Source organism: Carcharhinus amblyrhynchos, chromosome 4 (assembly GCF_965287045.1).
Source record: "Carcharhinus amblyrhynchos chromosome 4, sCarAmb.v2.hapA, whole genome shotgun sequence".
In the NCBI taxonomy this organism is placed as follows: domain Eukaryota; kingdom Metazoa; phylum Chordata; class Chondrichthyes; order Carcharhiniformes; family Carcharhinidae; genus Carcharhinus; species Carcharhinus amblyrhynchos.
The window spans coordinates 100,707,212-100,728,500 of record NC_137327.1 but is presented as its reverse complement, the minus strand read 5'-3'; the positions used below and the strand labels follow the sequence as shown (position 1 = coordinate 100,728,500).

General features: G+C 44.0%; 1 protein-coding gene across 1 annotated transcript in view; it reads left to right on the top strand.

The window, feature by feature from the left end:
• The window catches only part of LOC145342459 (amine oxidase [flavin-containing]-like), an 82,333-nt gene extending 61,291 nt beyond the window's left edge, over positions 1–21,042 (top strand). The window contains exons 10-15 of the mRNA XM_080188023.1: positions 2,265–2,318; positions 7,467–7,524; positions 8,778–8,875; positions 9,671–9,782; positions 13,185–13,247; positions 19,489–21,042. Coding sequence (XP_080044149.1) covers positions 2,265–2,318; positions 7,467–7,524; positions 8,778–8,875; positions 9,671–9,782; positions 13,185–13,247; positions 19,489–19,635 — 532 coding nt within the window. The 3' untranslated portion in view covers positions 19,636–21,042. The remainder of the gene's footprint in view (positions 1–2,264; positions 2,319–7,466; positions 7,525–8,777; positions 8,876–9,670; positions 9,783–13,184; positions 13,248–19,488) is intronic.
• The last annotated feature ends 247 nt before the right edge of the window (positions 21,043–21,289 follow it).

Sequence of the window (21,289 nt, the reverse complement as noted above, 5' to 3'; positions counted from 1 at the left end):
CTACAATGATGACTTCCCCCCGAGTTTCATACAGGAAAAGAATTGATCATTGAGAATGCAAGAAGCTGTGTTAATGATGAGAAGGCAATGTTTCAGACCTTGGCCAGCTTCACATGGAGGTATGGTTATTCACCTATGTCTCTGTTATTAATTCAGTTGCTCCTGTAAGTGGCCCCCATGCCCCTTATGTGTTTGAGTTGGCCCACACTGCCCAATGTCTACTTCTACAATAAAGGAAACAATAGAATATCCCCTTTGACATACGAACTGGACATACAAACTCTTTTACATGTGCCCTCACAAATGCTTCTTCCATCTTTTCCAATGTTGACTGAGAAAATGCACTGTATTGCAACTATATACATATCATTAAGTAGTTTAATTTTGCATACAGCAAATGAACAAGTAAAGAAACAAGTATGCCTGTGTTGTGGGAAATTTTTCCAATGTGGCCTAATTAATTTAATGGCTCAATCTTTTTACTAACATTTTACTTTCACAAAGGCAACAAAAAAATTTATTCAATTCAAGGAAATTCTTCAGTTAAACTAGCTTTATTAAAAGATTAAAATGTTTGAATAAACAACATTACAATTTCATTTTAAGAAATACAAACATACAATTAGAACAAGACAATTCTTATTTTGGCCAAAATTGAGACCTATGATTCCACCTACACAGCTAATGCACTATCAGGCTTTCTCAAAAAATCTCAGATTTCATGCCAAAAAGTAGAATGGTTATACTTTTTGTTATCAGATTAATCAGTCCAGCGCTTAATTAAAAACAACTTCATTCATTCACTGTTCTATCAATCTAAAGATGGCATGTCCTTCAATCAATTATATTTTGATACCTTCAAATATAAATCTGTCATTTGTCTGTCCATTTTACGGAAGTTCTCTCCCAAAAATAGCTTCTTATGATTCAGCATTTCTCTAACCAGTTTAAACAGGTTCCAATACCAAATGAAGGCACCTTTATCTTTTGGCATCTTCCTCGGCCTGGATATTGCATCAGTAATTTACATTGTTGCATAATTTGTGCAAGTTAATTTCTTAGAAACATTGTTAATATGTTACTTAAATATTTTTTATTATTCTCAAACCACGTATTAAAACATTAGCTGCCAATTATCCGCAAGTTGGGTATTTAGAATTAATCAGAAGTCTCAACTACAAATGATAATGTGTTAGCAATTTTTCTAGCAATAATTGGCTTTCTTATATTTGATATTGACCTGCTGTCTGGCTTTCGTCCCAGAATATTTCATACTTTATGTTTCAGTTTCTTAATCAAAAAATCCATTGTGTTTCTTAGCCTCTTTACTAATTTGCTATGTCTTTCATTTGAGCTCGAACTTATCTTGCATATTAACCTTGAATGAATATTCAACATTAACTTTTTCATATAAAGAAATCTTTTTTAAATCTTATAACATATTAAAAATGTTAATATGATTCAGTTACTTTATCTGATGTTAAGTTGATTCCTATAACTAATTCCAAATCTATCTAGTCCCTTCTACTGTTAAATCCCATGATGTGGAGTTGCTGGTGTTGGTCTGGGGTAGGCACAGTAAGTAGTCTCACAACACCAGGTTAAAGTCCAACAGGTTTATTTAGTAGCATGAGCTTTCAGAGCGCTCTTCCATCAGCCGAGCAGCGCTCCGAAAGCTTGCGCTCCCAAATAAACCTGTTGGACACTAACCTGGTATTCCATTGACATTAACCTTGTACTCCCTTATTTATTTCAGTACAATTTGTCTTCATATAATAATACCAAATAGTAAAGTTGCTATACTTTCCCAAATTAATGAGTTGTCCTGCATCACTGCTACCATCCTGAATTCTTATCTAGCCTATGTTTCTGAATCTTATTCATATTTTGTGTTTCCGTCGCGATCATTTATTTCCTAGCATTCAGAACCCTAGGAAAAGACCTATCATAGAGAATCCCCCCTAGCCCTTGTGAACCTTCCAATACAATGGCGTGATGCATTTATCCACTACTGAGACAAGCTTATTAATTGTTTATTGATTAGTCTTTAGTGAAGCAGCTTTAAAACAGTGCTCATTAGTATTTAATTACCTTTAATTGTTTTTTAATGTGAGCAAATGGACTTAGCTTTAACTGTTAAATGTAACTTTTCCCCCAAACCTTAAATAGGGACAATCCCAGATGGCATCCATGTCCTACGGATCAGTAAATTACCACTAATTCAATTATTTAAGATATAATTGAGTGCTGTTATTTCTCTCTAGGTTTATATTGGCAAGGAAAGCTCGACTCTTACTTAGTCTCAGCAAAGCAGAGAGGTGGGTATTGTGATGTTTGATTGCTACTGCCTGTGATAGCTTTTAAAACTGCATGACATGTAAAAGCGGGAGAGTTTGCAGTTTTCCTACAACATTGCTGTGTTTAATATGGAAAATCTCAACATAAACCTGCACCTCTGTGCGCCTTAGCATTTTTGAAAGGAGTCTGTAATTAAAAAGAAAGCTGAATTAAATATGGGAAACATTAAATATCACTGATATTTGCATGGAACTACTGGGGTCACCGATACATCATGCTGTTTGCTTCCAACCCTTTTCCCAAAGGGCTACTGTTGTGAAATAGTTATGTTTTCACATTGGTGCAGTTAATTCTGTGAATGAAAAAGTGGTGAATTGTGTTGATTAGCTCCAGTCACTGGGTGCTGCAATGTTCAAGAGTTACCCCATAAAACTTGAAGCCAATCATAGAGCAGTTTCAGCACAGAAGGAAGCTATTCGGCCCAAGTGTCCTTGCCAGCTCTCTGCAAGAGCAACTCAAGTCCCACTCATCCACCTCTTACCTGTGACCCTGCACATTTTCATTTTTAGATCATTATCCAAAATCATTTTTAAAGCCACAGTTGAGTCTGCCTCTACTAGTGGTCTTAATACCATTTCTTGGGAAGTCTCCAATCTGAGGAAGAGCAGCTCACCTTCATTCTCTGTTTCCGGTCACTCAATGGAAATAAAAACCAGGAGAGATGGAAATCAGGTGGCTAATTCACTTCCCCATTTTACATTTTGTCCCAAAGTCTACCCCATTGTCCTTTCATCGCTGTAATGAGTTCACAACAGGTCTTAACTGATGTGCAAACTTTATGTTCACACTACAGCACTGTCCAGTGTAAATTGTCACAATTGGCACAGAAGAAGGAGGGAGCAGTGACCCCAGCAGTTCCGTGCACAAGTGTCATTTGAACAGTTGTTGAACACCACCTCCAAAAGGAGACAGTGCAACACCTGTGCCACCTGTTGCAGGACCTGGCACCTAGAGCCAGAGGTTGGGGGGGCAGGGGAGGGACGGAGTGGGGGGAGCACCATTTTCAGTGGCTGTCAAAATGATGGCCTCTCTGTACTTTTATGCCACTGGCTCCTTCCAGACCCTGAGTGGAGATGGCTGTGGCATCTCCCAATCAGTTGTGCATACCTGTGTCAAGCAGGACACAGAAGCCCTGTACACCCGGGCTGGACAGTACATCAAATTTAGCCTGGACCAGACCCATCAGGAAGCTCAGGCTGCAGAGCTCACAGCCATTGTGGGGATGTCTAACATACAGGGGGCCATTGACTGCACACACGTCGCCCTCAAGGCCCCCCTACAGAATCCATGGAGATTCATCAACAGAAAGGGCTTCCACTCCCTGAATGTTCAATCAGTGTGCAACCATAATATGAACATTCTGCGTGTCTACACAAGACATCCAGGCAGCATGCACGACAGCATCATTGTCAGGAGCTCAGACATCCCAGAGACATTTGAGGAGGAACCCAGGCTACGGGATTCGTGGGTGATACGGGATACCCACCAGACATGGCTGATGACATCTGTGAGGAGGCCTGTGACTGAGGCGGAGACCCAATATAATGAGGCCCATGTAGCCGCCTGTGCGACAGTGGAGAAGGTGCATTGGGCTCCTCAAATTGCGATTCCAGTGCCTGTACTGCTGGGGCCTTCCAATACCCGGTGATCTCTTCCCACGTTGTAGAACATAGAACATAGAACCTTATAGTGCAGAAAGAGGCCCTTTGGCCCATCGAGTCTGCACTGAACACAATCCCACCCAGGCCCTACCCCCATATCCCTACATATTATACCCACTAATCCCTCTAACCTACGCATCCCTGGACACTAAGGGGCAATTTCTTAGCATGGCCAATCAACCTAACCCGCACATCTTTGGACTGTGGGAGGAAACTGGAGTACCCGGAGGAAACCCACACAGACACAAGGAGAATGTGCAAACTCCACACAGACAGTGACCCGAGCCAGGAATTGAACCCAGGACCCTGGAGCTGTGAAGCAGCAGTGCTAACCACTGTGCTACCGTGCCGCCCCGTCGTAGTTGTGCGCTGTGCCTTGCACAACCTGAGTCTGCAGAGGTGACCTATTGGTGGAGGAGAAGGAGGCTGACCAGCTGGGCGTTGCTGGGGAGGATGACCAACAGGAGGAGGAGGAAGAAGAGGAAGAGCACACTGAGAAACACCACCCAGGCACTGGAGGGCTGGCAGCTTGAATGAGGCGTGTGAGTGTGGCTAGGGAGGCACTGATAACCAGGCGGTTCAGTTGCTAGTGGCTTGTGACTGTGGGTTCCATCCCCTCACACCCAGAATTCCTTCTGTCTCCTGCAACATTGTCACACCAGAGTGGTGGGCCTGGGTACTCTGTGTTAGTGAGTTTTTTGGCAGGCAGGAGGGTGATGACGACTCACTAAGCATTGTGATGTTGATACCCTGGTGCAAACTATTCTGACTCCTACCTGAACTCTGCATGCCCGCTGGCATCTGGGCCCACATCTGTATAGTAGGTAAGGGATCTGAAATCCCCGTACAGGGCCCTCGGGCAGGTGAGGTGGGGGACTGGAGGGAATTGCCTGTGGGTTCTGTGGAACCAATGGCCTCCATATGCCTCTATTTCCATCCCATTCACATAACTGTAAAGAGATTCCTTAAAGATAACTATCATATTTGGGTCCACGACCTCTTCTGGCAGCAAGTTCCAGGCACTCACCACCTTCTCTGTGCAAAAACACATGCTTCGTACATCTCCTTTAAACCTTGCCCCTTGCACCCGAACTCACGCCCCTGAGAAGTTGCCTCAATGTGAGTGGAGGAATGACAGGTGCTCACGTCTTTTCGGCAGCCCAACCATGCTGTCACTGACAGCCCGCATCTCCCCTTCCCTGGAGGCCTCCAGCAGCCACTCCTCAGAGGGGGTGAGGACCTAGAGGTCTGGCTTACTTCCCCATCTTTACCCTCTCACTGGTGTTATGGTCAGTCTTTTCTTGTGGAGACAGAAGGAGCCATGAAAGAAATGATGGCGTGAATCAAGTGGTCGCCCTTAGAGGGAAAGTGCAGTAGGGCTCCCGGGGCGGGGGGGGGATAGGAAGGAGGTGCTTGGGGGTCAGGAGCTGGAAGCATGGAGGGTGCTTGGGATGGGAGGATCTGGGGGAGATATGGGTTAAGATGCAAAATGGGGTTCAGGGCTCACCCTTGCTGCATGGATGAGGTCATTAACTTTTTTCCAGCACTTTACAGTTCGGGGGTTGGGGGGGTGCAGTGACCTGGCACTGACCATGGTGGCAACTGCCTCCCAGGCCGACTTTCCATCAGCACCCCTTGGTCTGCATCCTCCTGGGAGGAAGAGGGTGCCCCACCTCTCTTCTGCTGCATCCGGTAGCCTCCCCAAGTTGCCCTTAGAAAATCAGGGATGGGGAGGATGGTGGGGGGGAGGGCTGGTCGTGCACATATTTTGTGCAGGAATGCTTGCCTGCCTGTCCATTCTTGAGTTTACAATGGCGCTGCCCCTCGTTAGGGCAAATCAGCTGCAGGCAGTTTGGCAGAACATTCCGGAAAATTACATGCAGTTTGCTTGTTAGCAGTGAGGGGAAGGCAAGTGAACATTTGAAGGTGTGCACTAGGGAGGGGGAGTGTTGGTGGATCAGTGCCTCAATGACTGGGGACAGGGGAGAGAGAAGGAGGTATCATACAGCAATCGGAGTCTGGAGGAGGTGGGAGCCTTGTGTGGGAGGGTCCGGAGTGGGGGTGAAGTGGATCACCCTGCCTGATATCTGTAGGGTAAAGGGGGGGGCTGGAATGTGAATCTCTCCACCTGAGATCAGTGGGGGCAGTGGGGGGGGGGAGCGGAAAGCGTGTGGGGAAGGGGGGTCCACTGCCACTCTGCCTGAGCACAGTAAGAAGTCTCACAACACCAGGTTAAAGTCCAACAGGTTTATTTGGTAGCACAAGCCACAAGCTTTCAGAGCGCTGCTCCTTTATCAGATCAGTGGGAGTCGTGTTCACAAACAGGGCATATAAAGACACAAACTCAATTTACAAGATAATGGTTGGAATGCGAGTCTTTACAGGTAATCAAGTCTTAAAGGTACAGGCAATGTGAGTGGAGACAGGGCCAAGCATAGGTTAAAGAGATGTGTATTGTCTCCAGCCAGGACAGTTAGTGAGATTTTGCAAGCCCAGGGAAGTCATGGGGGTTACAGAGAGTGTGACATGAACCCAAGATCCCAGTTGACTGTTACGACAACAGATAAGTGAATATCGCTCAACAATCAACAGACAGGAATGTTCTCTCCCTGTTGGGTAACACTTCAGTGGTCACAGGCATTCGGCCTCTGATCTCCATGTAAGCGTTCTTCAAGGCGGCCTTCATGGTACACAATGCAGAATCGTTGAGCTGAAACTGATAGCCAAGTTCCGCACACATTAGGATGGCCTCAGCTGGGATCTTGGGTTCATGTCACACTATCTGTAGCCTCCATGACTTGCAAGATCTCACTAACTGCCCTGGCTGGAGACAATACACATCTCTTTAAACTGCGCTTAACCCTCTCTCCACTCACATTGTCTGTACCTTTAAAGCTTGATTACTTGTAATGACTCGCATTCCAACCATTATCTTGTAAATTGTGTCTTTATATTCCCTGTTTGTGAACATGATTCCCACTCACTTGATAAAGGAGCAGCACTCTGAAAGCTTGTGACTTGCACTATCAAATAAACCTGTTGGGCTTTAACCTGGTGTTGTGAGACTTCTTACCATGCTTACCCCAGTCCAACGCCGGCATCTCCACATCACTCTGCCTGAGATCAGTGCAGGGAATGGGGAGGGATTGGCGAATGGTCTGGGTAGCGCAGGGGGTGGGGGATAAGGGGGTCAGTAATGTTATGGGGGTGAGGCAACATCTGTGAGGGCCAGGGGGAGTTTAATGCTCACAGGCTTGTGCAGTGTGATTCGGACTCACTGATATTTTTGCTGGTGGAGTGCGTTTGGTCTAAAAGTCGGATCTGAAATACTTCCAGTTTCAAGTTCACTCAGCACTTATAATCAAAATGATAAAATAGGGCCCTATGTGTCTCAGTGTTAATCTAACCTGATTTCTGGAGAGGATGAAAATATCTCTTGTTTTTCAGGCAGCAACGAATTTGCCAGATTTATGCACGGGTCCTGGAGACAGAAGAAGCTCTGTATGTAAGCACCTTTTAATATAAGACATCACTGCAATCAATTATCATCCATTTGTAGTGAGGATGTGAGTTAATGGATAGAAATGTTTAATCAATTAAATTAATAAAACTGCAAGATTCTGTCACAGACAATTTGAAAACAATTTGGGGCTGCTGGTTTCATTCTCAGTGGTTCTCAGTTGCTGCCAATGGGAATGTTGGCAGGAGAGGTGAGGGGAAGGGGGTCATTCGAATCATGCTTCAGGAGCTGAGGGGTGGACTCCTGCTCCTCTTGGTTCCACTTGAATTGTTTTTTTAAGTGTACTTGCCCTTTTGGTGGCGGCTGCTACTCAGGTTGTATTCAACCCCGGAAAATGTGAGCAGATCAGGTAACATGCTTGCGTCACACAGGACATCCCGGTTTAACAGAGTGATTCTACAACAGGCATTAGGCTTCCCGTTACAGGAAGGGAGAAGGAAATGTGTCACTTTGCTGGGTGCAATGTGCATTTATGAAGGGGAAGGATATGAGTTATTGAAAGTCAGATATCCCCAGTATTTTCTACTTTTCTCTTGAATACACTGATTGGTGCAACCAGCTTTGCTGATTGAGACTAGGTAGTAAAAGTTCACAGGTTATTCATCTAGAAATTTGATGTCTAAGCTTTACTCCATTTGTGCCCAACATCTACAAATACCCATATCACTATCAAGTGTTTGACACTGAAGGGATCCCAGTACAAATAAGTTGAAGGCCATGGATACCTACACAACCACTCACAGAACCATTCTCAGCCACAGAGTTCACAGGTCTGGTCTCAAGAATTGGTGGAGCTTTAGGAAAAGCTTATGAATCACAGATAAACAGTCTGTTCATGGCTTAGCTGGAGGTTACATGCTCCTGAGAGAGTCTAAATGAGTAAGGCCTAACAAAGCTAAAATCTCCTCATTTACTGTCCATCAATGAGGTGACAGAGGCTCTTGACAGGAACTTCATTGTCTGAACAGAGAGAAGCAAAGAGAGTGCACACGTGGCTTTGCCAGAGTAATGGGCTTCCTCATGGTACAAGGTGCTTTGCCAAACCTCAACGGTGAGATGCACCAAAACTGCAAAGTATGTAACTGGTGTGTGAGCATGTCCATCTCATCATGTTGGTGAATTAACTAATCTCGCAGAAACCAAGAAATTGACAATACTTATTTACCCATATGTATCTAATGATAAATCCTGTTTTCATTATCTTTCACCATTAAAACACAAACCTTTCTTGTTGCCAGGCTGTTCATTATGAAGAAAAAGACTGGTGTGAGGAGCAGTACTCAGGTGGCTGCTATACTGCATACTTCCCACCAGGCATGTTTATTCAGTTTGGCAGGTACGTGTCTGTGGGTATTTACTCCAGATACCTGCATCATGGCAAATGGTGTTTGTTGCTAAAAGATGAGAGCTGAACTTTGTATCTATTTTCTCATGTGCACTACAGTGCCAGCTAATTGGAGTCAACATCCTGCCTTCACCTCACTAGACTTCAATAAATGGAATAATCAAAGTATGCTTAATTATCAATTACAACTGTGATGGAGCATGAAACTCACACTGTCAGTCCTATAACCACAGGAATTAATCTTTGCACTATCATTCCTTCATTTAACCTCTTCTGTATTTCATCTGTGTCATAATAATATAATACTTCTGGTTTATTTAATTTGCAAGACACAAAGCACCAATTGCTCATAAGGGATTGAGTAAACATGTTGTGGATTCATTTATTAAGACTAGGCACAGTCCAATATAAGTATAAATCTTAGAGACATCAGAGCTGTGCACATGCGCTCTGCCCAAAACAAAAGTGAAACTAAGACTAGATCATATAACACATTTTTCTTGTCATGTTGATATTCCTTTGGGACATATTACAATACCATATCACAAACTTTTTCTTTTGGTCTTTCCTTCCCTCCACCTTTGTCACATAATTTTTTAAAAACCTGTTATATCTTAAATCCAGTTTTAATGAAAGTTCATCAACCTGAAAAGTTAAGTTTGTTTCTTTCTCCATTGATCTGTCTGGCCTGCTGAGTATTTGTTGCAATTTCTTTATTTGTTTTGAATAAAGTGGTTTTGTTTGAAGGAATTGAATCGCACAAGTTGATTTTAATGTTTTGTTCAGAGTTCTGCGAGAACCCTTTGGGAGAATATACTTTGCTGGAACTGAGACAGCCACCAAGTGGAGTGGTTATATGGATGGAGCAGTACAGGCTGGGGAACGTGCTGCTAAAGAGGTACCACTGGAGCGAATGTCCTCTTTCTGTACTATAGGGATTCTGTTCAAACTTTAATATTGTCCAAGTGTTGTGATGCACCGAAAACTATAAGGCAACATCTGTGGTTTGCTCCTGAGCTAAGAAATGTACAGTAAGTGTAATTGTTTACCGAATGGATAATTTAGATATTTAAAGTTAATTTATTTATTGGTCACAAGTAAGGCTTATATTAACACCATAATGAAGTTACTATGAAATTCCCCTAGTTGCCACACTCTGGCACCTGTTCGGGTCAATGCACCTAACCAGCACATCTTTCAGACAATGGAAGGAAACCAGAGCACTCAGAGGAAAACCACACAGACATGGGGAGAACATGCACACGCCACACAGACAGTGACTCGAGTCGGAAACCGAACCTGGGTCCCTGGCGCTATGAGACAGCACTGCTAATCTCTATACCACCGTATTTGGTGATGATGATGATGATGGAGATCTTATTGAAACTTACAGGACATAAGAAACATAAGAAACATAAGAAATAGGGGCAGGAGTAGGCCATCTAGCCCCTCGAGCCTGCCCCGCCATTCAATAAGATCATGGCTGATCTGTCGTGTCTCAGTTCCACATTCCCACCCTCTCCCCATAACCCTTAATCCCCTTGCCTATCAAAAACCTATCAACCCGCGTCTTAAAAATATTTAGCGAGGCAGCCTCCACCATTTCAACAGGCAGGGAATTCCAGAGATTCACCACCCTTTGAGTGAAGAAGTTCCTCCTCAACTCCGTTCTAAACCGCCCCCCCCTTTATCTTGAGGCTGTGCCCTCTAGTCCTACTGTCCTTTCTGAGCAGGAAGAGCCTCTCCACCTCTATCCTATCCATCCCATTCATCATCTTATATGTCTCAATGAGATCTCCCCTCATTCTTCTAAACTCTAACGAGTACAAGCCTAGTTTATTCAGCCTCTCCTCATAGTTCAACCCCCTCAACTCCGGTATCAGCCTAGTAAACCTCCTCTGCACTCCCTCCAAGGCCAAAATATCCTTGCGTAAGTGCGGCGACCAAAACTGCACACAGTACTCCAGCTGCGGCCTCACCAATGCCCTATACAGCTGCAGCAAGACCTCCCTACTTTTATATTCAATCCCCCTCGCTATGAAGGCCAGCATCCCATTTGCCTTCCTGACCACCTGCTGCACCTGCAGGCTGGGTTTTTGCGACTCATGCACAAGGACCCCGAGGTCCCTCTGCACTGTTGCATGCTGCAGTTTTTCGCCATGTAAGTAATAGTCCTTCCTACCATTATTCCTACCAAAGTGGACAACCTCACATTTGCCAACATTAAATTCCACTTGCCATTTCCTGGCCCATTTGCCCAGCCTATCTAGATCCTTCTGCAGACTCTCCACACCCTCCGCACAATTTGCCGTTCCACCAATCTTGGTGTCATCAGCAAATTTCGACACCATACACTCGGTTCCCTCCTCCAGGTCATCTATATGAATGGTAAATAGCTGAGGCCCCAGCACCGACCCCTGGGGCACTCCACTAGTCACCAACCGCCAATCCGAATAGCACCCATTAACCCCCACTCTCTGCCTCCTATTTGACAACCAATCCTCTATCCACGCTAACACCCTACCCCCAACTCCATGCCCCCTGACCTTCTGTAATAACCTCTTGTGCGGCACCTTGTCAAACGCCTCTGAAAATCAAGAAACACCACATCCACCAGCTCTCCTCTATCCACCGCCCTAGACACATCCTCATAGAACTCCAATAAATTCGTCAGACACGACTTCCCCTTAACGAAACCATGCTGCGTCTGCTTTATCAAACAATTCTCCTCAAGATGCCTCGCTATTTTCTGCTTGATCGTGGATTCTAACATTTTACCTACAACAGACGTTAAACTAACCGGCCTATAATTCCCCGCCTTTTGCCTGGCACCCTTCTTAAACAACGGTGTAACATTAGCCATTTTCCAATCTTCCAGCACTTCCCCGGAATCCAGCGACGTTTGGAAAATAATAGAGTAGATAGAGTAGATAGAACCATAGAAAATAACAGCTCAGAAACAGGCCCTTTAGCCCTTCTTGTCTGTGCTGAATCATTTTTTGCCTAGTCCCACTGACCTGCGCTTGGACCATATCCCTCCACACCCCTCTCATCCATGTACCCGTCCAAGTTTTTCTTAAATGTTAAAAATGACCCTGCATTTACCACTTTATCTGGCAGCTCATTCCACACTCCCACCACTCTCTGTGTGAAGAAGCCCCTCCTAATATTCCCTTTAAACTTTTCTCCTTTCACCCTTAACCTATGCCCTCTGATTTTTTTCACCTCTCGCCTCAGTGGAAAAAGCCTGCTTGCATTCACTCTATCTATACCCATCAAAATCTTATACACCTCTATCAAATCTCCCCTCATTCTTCTACGCTCCAGGGAATAAAGTCCTAACCTATTCAATCTCTCTCTGTAACTCAGCTTCTCAAGTCCCGGCAACATCCTTGTGAACCTTCTCTGCACTCTTTCAACCTTATTTACATCCTTCCTGTAACTAGGTGACCAAAACTGTACACAATACTCTAAATCGGCCTCACCAATGCCTTTATACAGCCTTACCATAACACTCCAACTTTTATGCTCGATACTCCGATTTATAAAGGCCAATGTACCAAAAGCACTCTTTACGACCCTATCCACCTGTGACATCACTTCTAGGGAATTCTGTACCTGTATTCCCAGATCCCTCTGTTCAACTGCACCCTTCAGAGTCCTACCATTTACCCTGTATGTTCTACTTTGGTTTGTCCTTTCAAAGTGCGATACCTCACATTTGCCTGCGTTAAATTCCACTTGCCACTTTTCAGCCCGGATCTGGAGAAGATGTTTCCACTAGTAGGAGAAACTAGAAGCGGAGGACACAATCTCAGGCTAAAGGGATGATCCTTCAAAACAGAGTTGGGGGGGGAATTTCTTCAGCCAGAGAGTGGTGAATCTGTGGAACCCTTTGCCGCAGAAGGCTGTGGAGGCCAGGTCATTGAGTGTCTTTAAAACAGAGATAGGTTCTTGATCAGTATGGGGAATCAGGGATTATGGGTAAAAGGCAAAAGAATAGGGATGAGAAAAATATCAGCCATGATTGAATGATGGAGCAGAAACGATGGGCTGAGTGGCCTGATTCTGCTCCTATATCTTATGGTTTTATGTAACACAATCGATGAAGTCAATGGAGTTAAAAATAAGGGAGGACCTTTGGTGAATGGCTGATTTTTTTAATCGCCCATTTTACACTCCCACTAGCATCAAAGTCAAAACTCTATTCATTTGTCTTTTGGACCTGTTTGATCGATCTATCCATGTGATTAAACACTTGTTCAATGCTGCCCTTGTTTAGCCTCTGTTCTTTCTGTAGGTGATGTGTGCCATGGGAATTATTCCCCAGACGGCGATCTGGAGCCTGGAGCCTGAGGTTCAGGTAAGTGGTGAACAGATTAAGTTAAAATCTTAAAGTCACACAATGAAATGTCAGTTTGATGATTGAATAATAAGATAGGTTAATGATGTGGGAAGAAAAGTGGATTAAACCCTGTGAGATCCACTGGTAAATCTAAAGTGACACTTGAGGATATGTTCACAAAAGCAAATATATATTGCGATCAGCAGTTTTGATGAGAAGAATAAAGATCAGTCTGTTGTATTGATGGCTCAGCCTGGTTAATCACTCCCACAGGACTGAATTGAAATTGATGTTGTATTGAAGCAGGAAAGCAATGTCTGTGTGACTAGTCTCTCCTGTGCCCAGCTTTATGTGATCTATCTACCAGAGTGCAGTATTTCATGTTTACATTTTGTGTAGGTCAGGAACTTTGGATGAAAAGTGAATTGCCTTCATATATAATGGCAGTGAAAGGCTGTAGATCATTGTGTGGGAACTCTGTACTCAAGTCATGATCGTTGATTTGGAGATGATTCCAGATCTGCACTAGCAGCTCCTGTTCTTCTTTACCAAGTCTGTTCAGCATTCAAGGATCATTCAGGAATGCAGCAACAACTTTGGCTCAGTTCTCTACTGCAAACCATCATCTTAACCCACCCCCCAGTGCCTCCTCTACCCTCAGCTTTGACAGTGCGTGCGAGGAGCTCATGAACCTTTATGCCACATAGCTTGATGCCATCCATCCAGCTGCCTCTGTCACTACCGTCCCATCCATTAGTCCATCTGCCAAAACTCCCCCCAGGTTCTGCCCTGCTCTAATCCTCATCTCATATCTTGCTCTAGGTTATTTTCTATCTCCCCTCATGCCCACTCTGTGCTCATCTTGTCCATGAGGCCCTTCTCCCATTTCCTTTGACTCTATTCCTCATCAAATTGCTGACCATCCAATTTTTCTTTGTGGCTCCTATGATAGTGAATGTTGTTAGCAGTTTTCTCTCTCCCGCTTTGAAACTGGTGCCCTCTTCTTCATTAGCCATCTCCTCAAAAGAAAAAAAAACCTTGAACACTCTCTCTCTGCAAACTATGACCCCATCCCCAATTCCCCTTTTCTCTCCAAAGTCCTTGAACATCTTCTAGATCCATGCCCATCCTGCCCACAATTCTGTGCTGGATTCCCTGTAATTAGATTTCTGTCCTACCACAGTACTAAAACAACTCTGATCAAAGTCTCAGATGACACAGTGACAGTGAGCGTGGAAAACAAATCCTTCTTCACCCTGTCCAATCTGTCTGCAACCTTCAATGGCATTGAAAAGACACTATATATGCATGATGTTAGTGTTGTTTTCCTTTTCCAAGGTGAATTATTTTAAAAGCCTTGGCTGAAAATGGATTCAGATCATCACAGTTCTATCTCTGGGATCTGAATGATGAACAGTCCTTAGACTTGAGAAACTTTTAGCGGCCCTGAGCCTCCCTAGAAAGGGACTTGGGTCAAAGACTCATGACAATGTTATAGTCATATCTCAGGATCATACTGCAGTCCAGGAGTGCAGCCTCACTGAATTTGCCACTTAGCATTGATCATGCGGCTGCACAAATTTTTATTTTATTCATTCAAGGCCAGCATTGCCCATCCATTACTACTCTTGAGAAGGTGGTGGAGAGCTGCCTTCTTGAACTGCTGCAGTCTATGTGGACATCAGTACAATCACAGTGCTGTTAGGGGAAGAATTCCAGGATTTTGACCCAGCGACAGTGAAGGAACAGTGATGAATTTCCAAGTCCAAATGGCTTGGAGGGGCAGTACCAAGTGGTGGTGCCCTCTTCCTCCTAGACAGTAGCAGTTGTGGGTTTGGAAGTTGCTGTCTGAGGAGCCTTGTTGAGTTCCTGCAGTTCGTCTTGTAGATGGTGCACACAGCTGCCATTATGCACCGGAGGGATGCATGATGTTTATGGAATGAATAAATGAAAATAGTGAGGGTGAGCGACAATTGCTGCATCTAAAATCAGGTATGTCAGTTGAGCTCAATTGCTGTTCTATCTATTCATGGTTGTGGGTTAAATTCCCTACTATAGATTTCAGTGTTCCAAATAGACTGATACTTTAATGGAGTACTGAGAATATTCTGCATTGTTGATGTTGCAATCTATTGGTGAGAGGTTAAATTAGTTCCCTTCCACCTACTCAACTGGCAAGGATCTCAAAGCATTATTCAAAAGAGCAGTGGCCCCTCAGGACCCTGACAACATTTCTTGCACAAACAACACTCCCAAAAACCAGATTACTTAATCATTTAATGCTGTGAAATGTGACGAAGAAACCTTCAGATTTAAAGCAAATTCAGAAATAATGTATTCACCTAGTGGAGAGTAAGCATTGGAGAATTATGGCTCCATGGTTACAGTTCTGCTGTCAAATCTACTGAAAAAAGACTTCGCTTTAAAAATAATCTCTAATTTGTATTGTGCCTTGAGAGACCCTATAAATGCGAAAAACATTATATAAATTCAAGCTCTTCCTGGTTTATTTGAATGTTATATAAGGTTCTTGAGTGTCATTGGCATTTATTGAAAGAAATTTATCTCCATTCTTAGCATGCCAGCCCTAAACCTAGCCCTAAACCACAATTATGGGGTGGGGGAGGAGGCCACGGTGGCAGTGGTAATGTCACTGGACTAGTAATTCCAATCCAATGCTCTGGGAACATGCGCTCAAATTCCACCACTGCAGCTGGTTGAATTTAAATTCAATTAATAAATCTGGAATTAAAAAGCTAGTCTCAGTGATCCTGAAATCATCATTAACTGTCATTAAAATCCACCTGGTTCACTGAAGTCCTTTAGGGAAGGAAATCGCGCACCCTTACCTAGATTTGAGACTCACAATTCGGAATTCGGAATTCACATTGAATTCGGAATTCATCAAGTCTTATGGTATCAGGTCTAACATGGGCAAGGAAATCTCCTGTTGATTACCACTTACCATCCCCCATCAGCTGATGAATCAATACTCCTCCATGTTGAAAACCACTTGAAAGAAGTACTGAGGGTGGCAAATGCACAGAATACACTCTGATGGGGGACTTCATGTCCATTGCAAAGAGTGGTGGGGTAGCACCAATATTGACCAACTGACTGAGCTCTAAAGGACATAGCTGCCAAATGGGGTCTTCGTCAGGGGGTGAGGGAAGTAACATGAGCAAAATACCTGACCTTGTCCTCACCAACCTTCCTGCTGTTGATTCATCTGTCCATAACAGTATCGGTAGCAGTGACCACAGCATCGTCCTTGTGGAGACAAATTCCCGCCTTCACATTGAGGATACCCTCTGTCATGATGTGTGGGTCTACCACCATGCTAAATGGGTCCATCAGCAGCCACAGAATTGTGTTCAAATACGATCTGTAGCCTCATGGCCTGGCATATCCCCTACTCTATCATTACAAACAAATCCGGGGATTGACACTGGGTCAATGAAGTATTGAGGAAGGTATGCCAGGAGGAGAACCAGGCATGAGGTGAAGCTACAATGGATTATCTGCAGGTCAAACAAAATAAGTAACAGGTGATGGACAGAGCCATGTGATCCCACAACCATCAGATCAGTTCCAGGCTTTGCAGCCTTGCCTCCTCCAGTTGTGAATTGTTGTGGATAATTAAGCTGTTGTGATATCTGTGGCTGAGGTGAGGTGGGGGGAGAATGTAGGTTGGGGGGGGATACAGGAGGTGTTGGGGGGTAGGGGGCTTGTAGGGGATTCGTGATGGGGAATGTGGGTGGAGGGGGGGAAGGTGCGGTGCAAAGATCAGTTCCATTCAGCAGGTCTACAAAGTTTTAATAAAAACAGTAGGCAGCTTTATTTTGGTGTTCACTCTACAGGATCCAACGATCAACTGCTCTCTAGCTGCGAGTTCCTTTGAGACTGCAATTTCCACGGCTGTTCTTAACTTTAAGGTACATTCCAACAGCAAGCATCATTGGATTGCCTCGAAGATGCAGAGTTGGTTCCTGTCAGAGATTTTTCCCCTGTTTCTTACCGTTTACTTTAAGAGGACAAAGAATCTGTTTCCCTTCTTTCATGTTTCTGGGTTTTTTAATCCTGTTTTGTTGTCAGCTGTTGTTATGTTGTCTGTGCCTGTTGGGGAGGCAGGTGCAGAGATCAGATCCATTTAGCAGTTCCACACAAATTTTAATGAAAACAACAGGTAGATCTATTTTAAGTTTTCAGTGTACAATCCCCAACTGGCAGTAGGCCATGGTGGCTCTGGTGATGTCATAGAGTGATCATGGGACCATCGTCTTAAGGGGGCCCCACCACCCACAGTAATTCCCAAAAACACAACGTAAAAAACTAACTGAAAGAGGAAGCTCCTTAATAATGGGGAAGCCCAGAACATCAATGCAAAAAAACGAGGCTGAAGCATTTGCATTCATCTTCAGCCAAAAGTGCTGAGTGGATGATCCATCTCAGCCTCCTCTGAGGTTCCCAGCATCACAGGTGCCCAACCAGATATAAAGGAAGAGCTGAAGGTTCTGGATACTGAAAAGGCTATTGGTGTTAATAATATTCTGGCAATAGCACTGAAGACTTGTGCTACAGAACAAGGTGTGGCCCTGGTCAAGCTGTTCCAGTACAGCTACAACACTGCTATCCCCCTGGCAAATTGCCCAGATATGTCCTGTCCACAAATAGCAGGAAAAATTAAATCTGGCCAATTACCACCTCATCAGTCCACTCTCGATCATCAGCAAAATGACAGAAGGGGTTGTCAATAGTGCTATCAAGCAGCTGTATCTCCGCAATAAGTTCCTCATTGATGCTCAAAATGGGTTTCTCCAGAGTTACTTATTTCCTGACCTTAGTCCAAACCTGGACAAAAGAGCAAAACTCAAATGATGAGGTAGGAGTGACTGCCCTTGATGTCACTGCAGCATTTGATTGACAGTGGCATCAAGGAACCCTAGCCAACTGGAGTCAATGGGAATTGGGGAAAACTCTCCACTGGGGTTGGAGTCATACCAAGCACAAAGGAAGATGGTTGTGCTTATTGGAGGTCAATCATCTCAGTCTCAGAACATCATTGCAGGAGTTCTCAGGGTAGTGTCCTAGCTCAACAATCTTCAGCTGCTTCATCAATGACCTTTTACAACACAACATCCAAATCAGGAATGATTGCTGATGACAGTACAATGTGCAGCACCATTTGCAATTCCTCAAATACTGAAGCAGTCGATATCCATATGCAGATATGTCTGGACAATGTTTAAACTTGTGCTGACATGTGTCAAGTAACACAAGTGCCAGACAATGACTATTTCCAATGAGAGAGAATCTAATCATCTCCCCTTGACATTCAATGGCAATACCATCACTGAATCCCCTCGCCATCAACATCCTGGGCATTAGAATTGTCCAGAATGTGAACTGGGCCAGCCCATGTACAACACATTAATGTGTAGCTACAAGAGCAGGTCAGAGGCTGGGAATTTTATAGTAACTCACCTCCTGATTCCCCAAAGTCTGTACATTATCTGATTGACAGAAAATTTCCCCACTAGAGTCTTGTCAGGGTGGAATACTCTCCACTTGCCTGGATGAGTACAGCTCCTAAAACACTCAAGAAGCTCAGCACCATCCAGAACAAAGGAATCTGTTTGATCGGCAGCCCACATTCACATTAAACATTCACCTCCTCTACCACTGCTGCACAATGGCAACAGTGTGTACCATCTGCAAGATGTACTGCAGGAACTCACTGAGGCTCTTCCAACAGCACCTTCCAAAACCATGACGCAGGCCAACCAGAAGGACAAGGGTAGCAGATAGACGAGAACGTCACAATGTGTAATTCTTCTCCAAGCCACATACCAACTCCACTTGGGACTATTTCACTGGACCAAAATCCTGGAACTCCCTCCCTAATAGCACAATAGGTATACCTACACCACGAGGACTGCAGCAGTTCAAGAGGGTACCACTCTCTCAAGCGTGATTATGGATGGGCAATAAACACTGCCCTAGCCAGCACCACTCACATCCCAGGAATGAATACATTTTAAAATAGGCAGAGACCTCGATTCACGACCTCGGGAATCGTAGCAGGCAAGAGGCATACCATGGAAAATTCCATTGACCTCAGGTAGGATTTTCCAGTTTTGGGGTGAGCGCAGCTGGAAAATCCTGCCCATATTGCTGAAAATATAATCAGTTAATGACATGCAAGGTAACTGCTGTGCTGTATAGGAAATACTAAAACTCATTCTTTACCTTTACGCAGGAAATTCCAAGTCGACCAATCATTACAACATTCTGGGAGCGACATTTGCCCTCTGTGCCAGTATTCTTGACAATGCTCAGCATTTCCACCTGTCTGGCAGTTGCTGGTGTGGTAATGTCCAAGAAAATCTGTCTGTCCAGCGCTTGAGCTGGTAACTTTGTTGCTTTGCGATGGATGGAAACTTGTTGTGGCAAAAATCATCTGTTAGAATTCATTAATGGTGCCATCTTGGAGCTGCGGGCAGAGTTTGAACCTGGGCAACTGAGGGCAGGGCTATCAGGCAGATCACAACCAACCTTGTGGAGCCATCAGTTCTTTTGTTAAGAACATAGAACCTTTTAGTGCAGTACAGGCCCTTCGGCCCTTGATGTTGTGCCGACCTGTGAAACCAATCTAAAGCCCGTCTAACCTACACTATTCCAATATCATCCATATGTTTATCCAATGACCGTTTAAATGCCCTTAAGGGGGGATTTATCACATTATATGAATTTCTCAGTCATTCAAAAATATTGAAGCTCAGAGAGTTCACTGAGTCCCTTTAATGTCTTCTCTTCTCAACATAGCCTTAATGATCTCGACCGTGATGGATCTCTGTAAAGATAAAAAACAAATATCAAGCAGTAATGTTCAGGAGCTACTTTACTGAGGCTGAACAACTTGTACGTTAGCTCCTTACAATAACATCCATCACTGGTTAAAAAAAAATTCACCTAGCCCACTAACCAGTGGCCTGAATAATGCAACTTCTGGCTCAATTCTTCTTTCTCCAAACACTATACCAAGTAGTAGTACATAAGGAGATTATTAAATTCTCTTTTCAAAATTCACTGCATGATTATAAAACCACTGAAATGCCACTCTTGTTAAGATACATCATCTAACCTGGCCAGTTAGACTTAGTGAGTACTCCATATATTGGACAGTTTGGGCCTCAGCATCCCTGCTTTAGGGAGAGGACAATCAGTCAGCATTCACACAGTCTCTGTTAGAAAGTGTATATGGCTGGATTTGGGCAGCATAGTTGGTGCAAGTTTGGAGGGCTGAAGAGCCTATTACTGTGCTGCAATTTTGTTCCTTGTTCTTTGGACATCAGCTGAGAGCAAGGTTAGGCTTGTCCATGACTCTGCTCACATGTGCAGAACATTAATATCTGGTGAATTAGCTGTGGTGAATTAGTAAAAAGTGTCAAATTAAGTGGCTGAAATTGCTTTACTTTGGAAAGGCTACATTTGCCCTGATTGACAGAAGATTTCCCCACTAGAGTTTTGTATGTCTGTGTGCCTTTGCTACTGGCCTATCCCAAGACTCAGTCAGGCATGCCCTGAAACTGTATGCAAGCGGAATGAAATGGTGATGTAAGCTGCAAACTAGCTCTCAGCATAGAACCGAGAGGTGCTTGTCTGAATAGTGAAGGTGTCTGCCCGCGCTTACCCACTTCAACCTTTTATAGGTGGTTGCTGTTTGGAAAGTAAATACATTTTAGTGTCTTACATTTTTCTGATATGATAACCACTTCCTAGCTAAAAGCTAATGTTCATGTTTTCAAAGAAATCTCTGGTGTACTGTGTGCATTGTACCACTGTTGACACCTTCAATTAAAAGTGTCAGTGCAATCCTTTTGTGTATTGTTTCAATAATTCACCATACATCTACTCACTGCAATCTGTTCTTGGATTCACAGAATCGTTACAGTGCAGAAAGTGGCATTTGGCCCATCATGTCTGTGTTGGCCCTTTGAAGAATCAATTCATCTGATGCCACTCACTTGCCTATTCCCCATACCACTGCAATTCTTTCC